Genomic DNA, 8,587 nt, shown 5'->3' with positions numbered 1-8,587 from the left:
ATATAATTTTTCTGTATCACCACAAACAAGCTCAATTTGAGAAAAAATATCCAAATAAGATTCTAGTATATTTAATTAAATACTTCCAATAGTTTGATAAAAAATCATTTTCATATTATTCAAATTATCAAGTGCTTCATTAAATGAAATAAGATGAGGACTTGTACAACACTTCCATATCCAACACTTTCTTCATCTTTGGCTGGTCGTTGAAAAGACACATTATTCTCAGTAATAAAACTTCTTTTCATTCGTTTACCATTAGGTCCACATAGTTCAAATGTAATGACACGATTTATAAAAGGCCATTTTAATATAGCATCATAAGGTGAGGATCTCATTATAATATACAAACCAATTTCTTCTTCATTATGGTTATCACATTTCATATTGATATTCATTTTCATTAAATATTGATAATTTTTATAATGAAAGGGAACACTATAATAAGCCTTGCTTTCATTTTTTAATTGCTCCTTAAAATTTCCAAAAATCCATATCTTACAACCATGTCCATTATTATTGTGCATTTCTTCTAAAACGGATACTCGAAAATCTAAATTCATTATCTTCTCATTATACAAACCATTGAATAAAAAACTCGGATTTTCAGTATAAATAAAGGTCTTCTATTTTCTGCAATTTTATCAGTCATAATTTTTACTAATCTAAAAAAAAATTTATACAATATAAAAAAATATTACAAAAAATTATTTTCCAGTGGAACCAAAACCACCCTTTCTTTCTACATCTTTAATCATTGACATTTTCACTTCACGACAAAAACAACCCTCAATTTCTATTACATTTTTTACAGCTTTAAATGTTTTTACAAATCCCATTTGAGCAACAGCATCTCCACGTTTATTAATATAATCTTCTTTCGAATGATTCATCAATAACACTTTAATTTCATCTTTATAATCAGCGTCTATTATTCCTGGAGAATTCAACACAGCAACACCATATTTAAAAGCCATATCTGATTTTGAATATACATGTCCTGCTAAATCAGAATATAATTCATCGATATAGACTCAAGTACTTACTAAAATACGTTGGTGTGGTTGAAGTATATAATCCTTTGTGCTTCTTAGATCAAAACAAGCACTCTCTTTTGTTTCATAAAAAGACCATTCTTGAATATCTCTTATTTTACGTATCTAAAAAAAAACTTAAATACAAACATTGTGTTTTTGTTTTAAAGAATAAACTACATGTTCTCTTTTTTCCTTTTGAGAAACAATACAATTTTTACAAAAACTTAAATTACAAAAAAAAGCAATTAAAACAAAATAAATATATTTTTTCAAAAAGTTCACAGTGTCCAAACCAATAATAATAAAATTCAAACTGTTTTAAATACATTTTGTTTAATGGTCCCTTAAAAAGTTCATAGATATAAGGTAATAAAGGCACACTAGTATTAAATTCAGTATCTATCCACATATTTAAAATAAATCATCTATTTTTTTTACTAATTTTCTATCGTATTCTTCTACAAGCGCAATTTTTTCTAATTGAACATGATCAAAATGTTTATATTTTAATTTTACAATTTCTATTCTTGTTCTTTCATAATATCTATTTTTTTCCTTTTCCATTTTTTTGCAATCTAAACACATTTTTATATCTCACTGTCTTTACCAGAAAATTTTGATGACTTTAACAACTTTTTTACAAAGTTTAAAGTTTATACCACATTTTGAACTTTACCACATTTTGAACTTTAAACTCTTCATAAGGAATTAACATTTTTTTTTTAAAACTTGTTTAGTACTTGTTTTTATAATCTCTCTTTTCAACTCAAACAGTATAAAAGGAGTTCATTTTTTTTAAAAAATTTATTCAAACACAACTGAACAAAAATGTCAAAGTTTGAAGTTGTTTATTGCTATAATAACACCTATGTCAAATTTGCTTAAAAAAATTGGCTTATTGAATTTAAAGAAGAAAAAAATGTAAAAGATAAACAATATTCCACTGTTCCTCTCAAACCACTGGCACAATTTAACTATGTTAAAAAAGAATTAATCTACAAACCAAAAAATGAGGGCTGTGAAATATTACTACCATGGCAATATAAAGATATGTGCGAGCTCAACAAAATAAATTATTTATTCATATCCGAACTGAAATTAACTAAAGACGACAACAAATTTAAAATGTCCAAAGGCGAAAATACTAATAATGTGGTTTTTAAATTTAATCATAACAAAATGACCAAAAAAGTATTGGAAAGTTTGATGGATAGTATGCAAGCAGCTCAAAACAGAGCTTATATGACAGTGGCTTACCCTAAAACCCTCATATTAAAAACAGTCGAATTTAACGGTTTTGGGATACGTTTAGCAAAAGAAGAAGATAAGATTTATGTTACAGAATATGAAAGATTATTGGTTGTAGAACCTTCTTTCCACAACACTTTGAATAAAAATGGTGTGCCTAAAAATTATAATCAGAATTTGAAAAAAGCCTGTGCTGAGTTTGCTGAAAAAGATGCGAGTGAAGCAAAAAAACCCAAAGTCGAAGTACCAGAAGTACCAGAAGTACCAGAAGAAGATGAAGAATAATTTTTTTGTATTTTTTTAAATTGAATTAAAAAACCTGTTTTATTAATAAAAAAACTTGTTTTTTTCTTATTGTTTTTTAATATAAAGAGTAAAAAAAATAAATTCTAGCTCATTTTTGAAAGTGAAAATGTCTAGCAAACAACTCGACGAAAGTATCATTAAAGCTGTTCTACTTTTTTATCCAGATAATGAATTTTTTTTTTCTTCTTTTTTTTTTGTTCATTTAACAATATTCTATTGTAAAAGTGTCGTCGGTACATAATATATGGAGAACACGGAAACTCGAAGAGGATCATAAGATCCTGTCACCGAGAACTGTTTAATAATACAAAAATTATAAACCAATTATTTCAAAAAAAATATAAAATAAAAAGTAAATACCGTTTAAGAAAACCTTCATACAAATAAAATAACCTCAATTATAAAACACCGTTTAACAAAACAATAAAAAAATAAAATCAAATATTTTAAATTAGTAAATACCGTTTTTATGAAAACCGTCATATAAATAAAATACCGATTAAAAAAACAATAAAAAATAAAAACAAATATTTTAAATTACATTTAAAAAAACACTTATAAAAGAGAAACGAGATCAGAAGAACTCGAAAATACTTTCTATTGAGAAAATAACTTTTTTCAGTTTGTTTTTGAAAGAAGAAAAATTCCAACTTTGGGAAAAATCAAAATTTTTTAAAACTATTTCGTTGCACAAATAAGCTCTGCGATAAGATATAAGAGACCTTCCAAATTTTGTATGCGAATAATGTTGATAAATAAAATTGTCATTTCTTAGATCATATTTATTTTTAAGCTTTATTGCATATAAACTTTGAAAAGGTATTAGAGCTAAGTTTATCTTACATTTAAATATAAAGCAAAGAATGTTAAAAATATTTAGTTGATATATATTAGGAATACCTATTTTGAATAAAAGTGGTTTTGCATGAGTAAAACGATCTTTAAAATTTATTATTCATGCTAGATGCTTCTGTTGCCAATAGAGAAGATCTAATTAATTTTTTTAGCACTGCCCCATGCGATATTTGAATAATATAGATAGCATTGAATAAGTGAGTAATAAAGTTGAATTAATGCGTGTGTATTTACAAAACTTCTCGCTTTATATAGTACTCCAATATTTTTTGAAACTTTGTTGCGCAAGGTTTCAATATGATTTTTCCACGTAAGGTTTTCATCAATAAAAACACCAAGAAAATGTATAACTTTTGATTATTTTATTTGAATATTATCTATATATATTTGAGGCAAATCATTTGGCAAAAGATGTTTTTTGGATTTTGGATATAATAGAGTCCATTTAGTTTTTTCTATGTTAATTAATAACTTATTAGACTTGAACCATTTTGAAATTTTAATTAGCTCTATGTTCATGTCATTAAATAGTGTTATGATATTATTGCTAGACAAAAAAAAGTTTGTGTCATCAGCAAACATTACCGTTTTTAAATTTGAGGCATTATAAAGATCATTGATATAAATGAGAAAAAGAAGTTACATCTAGTAAATTTGTTGTAGAGGATACATCAATTTGCACATACTGTTTACGATTGCTTAAATAGCTCTTAAGTAATTTTAGAAAATTACCACAGATTCCATAATTTTCTAGTTTTTTATTAAGAATCTCATGATTTATCGTATCGAAGGCTTTTGATAGATTTATGAACACTGCAAGAGTAAATTGTGATTTTTCAAACGAATCTGCAATATTTCTAGTCAGATGAAGCACTGCGTGTTCAGTGGAATTATGTTTTTTAAACCCATATTGGGTTGTACTTAGTGAAATTACATCCTAAGTTGTTTGAATTTCACCATTTAAATAACCCGTATGAAGAATGGCAAGATATTATATTTGCCTATTTTAAAAATTTTAACTAGGAGTTAAACTTAGAAAAAGAAAAATGGATGGGTTTGTATTATATATCTATAGCTAAAGACTATGAAAACTGTCTTCATTTGTTTGATAAACCTTCTCTTATATGAATTTTGCATAACAATTAGCTTCATGGAGAATTAACATGTTTGAAGTACGTCGCATGATTAACGATGATTTTTCAAATATAACCAAAACAACAGTAAAAAACAACACGAAGAACTAAAAAAAAAAACTGGAAGAGTTTATTAAAGTATATAAACTTTATTACAAATCAAAAAACATTGAAAAGAAATGTACTTCATGGAAAAGCAAACTTAAACAGTCTTTAAAGTATTACTTTTTGTTTCCTTATCTATCTAACAAATAGGAATATGATAACTTGAAGAAAATTTGTAAAATATTAAAAAACGTTTATCAAGCTTGCATGGACCAACCGCCTTGCTTTTCTTTCAACGATAAAGTTTTTCATAATGCCTATTACACCATTTACACACCTGCTCCTATTTATATATATTTTATAGAAAAAAAAGTACACCAAGAAGGAGATAGAGTTTACATTTATAAAGCCTTTAAACGTTGTAATTTTCACGAAAAAAGTTTAATAGAAATGTTTCCTACAGCTCAATGGTTTTTTTTCTTTAAAAGAAACTTTAACATTTCAATGGTACTATACAGAAAAGAGGACGAAGTTTATAATTACAATACTAACGAAATAGTATCGAAACAACCTATACACAGAAACACTAATTATATCAAAAATTATGTGACTGCGAAAGAAGGATTATAAACAAGACATTTTTTTTTTCCATATCAAAAAGTTGATATACAAGTTTATTTATTTTAAATATATTATTAAAACATTCACAAGTGTCTTTAATTAAGACTTTTATACAGTACATATTATCTTTTATCAATTTAATAAATCCTCTATAGTCTTCAACACTTATATCTGTATACACGTATCCATTAACATAGTCTTCTAAATATAATGAAAACATATATGTTTCGTAGCGAGGACAATGCTCCAAATCGTGTATTTTTGTGAAAGAATGACGGAAATGTTCCATACACAACGGTTCACTGATGACATATGCAGACAGCTTGCATACTTTAGGAAATAGTAACCGATTCAAATCAAAACTGTTAATTTTACTTTCTGTATTAATTGATTTCAAAACATTTCTTTCAATTTCGCCCCCTTTGTAAAATACAAGATTCCATTTATATTTATTTAATTGTTCTTTTAAATAATCGATTATAGAAGCAAAAAAAATAATATCACTAGTATATTTAAACGATGGATAAAAACACATTCAATAAATATTATCGTGACAATATTTAAACACATTTTTATATTTTTCATCTAATTGTTCAAACTTTGCACAAGGTATCACTTGAACATGAAAATATTTTTTATCATTGAGCGATCTTAAACAGAGTTCTACAACACAATGATATCACCACTCATGATTTTCTTTATTTGATATATGTTCCATATCAAGTATCCACAACTAAAAAAACTGCTTTTTTATTAAAAAAAGAAACGTATTCATTTAATAAAATGAATAAAAAAGTATAAAAAATCATTTTTTAAAAAACTTTTTACATATTTTTTTATAAAAAAAAACAAATCGCGTTGATAGCATCATTAAAAAATTTTATGACAATTGCGCAGTGTGCGCGCTTAATGAAGTGTCTAAAAGATACAAACATTATGAAAACAAGTCTGGAAATTCTTCACCTTTATCTGATCGTGTAGAAGAAGAACATTATACAGATAAAAAATCATTTGACTTTCTACAAAAAGTACTCGAATCTAAAAGGAAAACATTAAATTCTTACAGTACTGAAAAATGTTTTAAAAACAGTCAATTTAATAATTTACTCGAAAATCCTCAACTTTGCCCTATTCATTTCAACCACTTTGATGATTTGAAAGACCAACTAGGTGATAACTATATAGGTGAACTCTATAAAGCCAAGCTTACTGTTTTGCTACTAGACAGAGATATCAAACCTACTATGGATCAAACAGACGGTGATCAAACAGACGGTTTCGTAGATACGTTTACTACAAAAGTAATACCTACCGTCTCTTCTTTGATAGAAAAACTAGATGAAGCGTTAAAAAAAAATCAGTTAAAAAAAAAGTTGAAGGAATTATAAAGGAAGGAACGAGCGATAAAAAAATTTTATTTGTTAATATATTACACGCTATTGTAACTATATTTATTACGAGTTTTTTTAGTTTAGAAAAAGAAGAAGAATAAAAAAAAAACTACTAATGAATCTTTGTCTCGTTTTTTAAAAATTCAGAATTTAAAAATCATTTTATAGGAGTTTATGCTTTTGACGAGCTAAGTCAAACAAAAACACATATTCATATTATCAATAATATGATAAAAAGTGGTTCTTTTATTATTTACAACAATGAAACCACAAAAGAAGCAGGTCAACATAGGAGAGTGTTGATGAAAATAGACAAGGGTCATTTTTTTTGTTTTGATAGTTTAGGAGAAGAAAGTGTGTTGCAACAAATTCAAATACATTTAAGATTTAATAAATATTTGTTTGAAGCAGTAGAAGAAGTAAATAGCAATATACAAATTAACGCTATTAATATAAACTACAATGAAACTGAAATTAATTCTTATATACGACAATCAAATCATTTTCCTACAGAATGGACAGCAGAGAATCGCGAGTTTTATTGGTTTACCAAATTTATTTTAAAATATAGTGAAATCACTGGGAATCAAAACGTATTTTTTTCATACAATAAATTTCCTTTTCAATGCAATGATAGTAGTTTATGTGGAGCATTTGCCGCTTAATGTGTAGCTGTAGTCTTTCGCAGTGAAAATGCATTATATACTGATCAAATTAATTTACCTTCATTGTGCAGACTGTTAAACCATTATTTTTATGAAGTAACAACTCTTCATGCCTCTGCACTAATTCAGCTGAATCTCTATTTATTTTTTCAATTTGTTAAAAAAAGAACTCTTTCCACACCTTGATAACACTGCCAAACAACTGTTTGAAAAAGACATGCAATTGCATTTATATATGAGAAAACAGGAAAATCTGGAAAGAGATCTATTGTCTATGAAAACAAAACAAATTCCTCTGAATTATGATATTTATGAAAAGCAAATATTGGCTCAAAATGCTATTAAAAGATTTTTAAAAGATGCCGGATTCTTAAGAACAAATTATGAAGCTACGTGCGACAAATTAACTGTATTGGATATTCAGGCTATTCCATCTGTGATGAACGAGGAAAGTATTTATTACATGATCCAAACTGAAATGGATAGGATTTACGCAAACAATTACACACGCATAAAGACAGCATCTCAATTTTTAGATGTTCCTATTGATGAGCGCATTACTAAAAAAAAAAAAAAATGCAGATAGCTCTGAATTTAATATAAACAAACATGAAGAGGTCAACACTCACGCTGCTAGAAGAAATCATGGAAGAAAAATGTGCTACGCGTAACGGATATGACGAGTTGTTTTTTGTTGCTTTAAAAGAAAAAAAAAAACAATCTCTTGTTAAAATCTGCACTATACACGTTAAAAATAAAGAAGTATGGATTTTTTACACCGTCATCAAAAAATCAGCAAAATTATATCTTCATAAAACAATTTTTTTAACTTGCAAAGGAAAAAAGTCAATTCTTATAAAACGTTATAAAAAGAAAAAAGGAGAAGAAAAACAAGACAATATTTTATTTATACATGTTTATTCTTTGGATGAAATAATATAATATTTTTTTTACAACTTTCTTTTTTTTTAATATACTTTAACCACTTTATCCGTAAGCATATAAGGGTTGGCAGGTTTTGTAACAACAGGAACAGGAGGAGTTTTTGTTTTTTTGCCTTTCCACGCTTTTTTTATACTGTATAACAGCGAACCCACTTGCAATGCGTTGGTTACAATTTTAGTGGTTATAAAATTAGCTAATCCTCTTCCTCGTCGGACTCTTCCTTGCTTACGTATCTTAGATCTACATATTATGTCTTTTCTGTCTTTTTCGTCGATAAGCCTTCCTCCATGAGAATTTAGAACAAACAATAAAAATTTTTTTTTAGTTATTTCAAAAGA

At 26.6% G+C, this 8,587-nt stretch overlaps 1 protein-coding gene across 1 annotated transcript; it reads right to left on the bottom strand.

Annotated features, from left to right (window-relative positions):
• Positions 1-710: 710 nt before the first annotated feature.
• Positions 711-1,625, bottom strand: LOC136078405 (deoxyuridine 5'-triphosphate nucleotidohydrolase-like). Its single transcript, XM_065794177.1, has 3 exons — positions 1,479-1,625; positions 1,058-1,163; positions 711-1,006 (listed from the first exon to the last, which is right to left on the bottom strand). The coding sequence occupies exons 1-3, from the start codon at positions 1,623-1,625 to the stop codon at positions 711-713; spliced, it is 549 nt and encodes a 182-aa protein (XP_065650249.1).
• Between the last annotated feature and the right edge of the window lie 6,962 nt (positions 1,626-8,587).

Source organism: Hydra vulgaris, chromosome 03, assembly GCF_038396675.1.
Source record: "Hydra vulgaris chromosome 03, alternate assembly HydraT2T_AEP".
Taxonomy (NCBI): domain Eukaryota; kingdom Metazoa; phylum Cnidaria; class Hydrozoa; order Anthoathecata; family Hydridae; genus Hydra; species Hydra vulgaris.
Note: the sequence above shows the minus strand (reverse complement) of the source record. Positions and strands in the feature narration are given on the sequence as shown.

Coding starts and splice junctions, on each gene's coding strand:
- LOC136078405 (XM_065794177.1), bottom strand. CDS start 1,625: ATGTGTTTAGATTGCAAAAAAATGGAAAAGGAAAAAAATAGATATTAT. Junction 1,164..1,478: donor AAGAATACGATAGAAAATTA/GTAAAAAAAATA, acceptor GTTTTTTTTTAG/ATACGTAAAATAAGAGATAT. Junction 1,007..1,057: donor TATACTTCAACCACACCAAC/GTATTTTAGTAA, acceptor ATTCTGATTTAG/CAGGACATGTATATTCAAAA.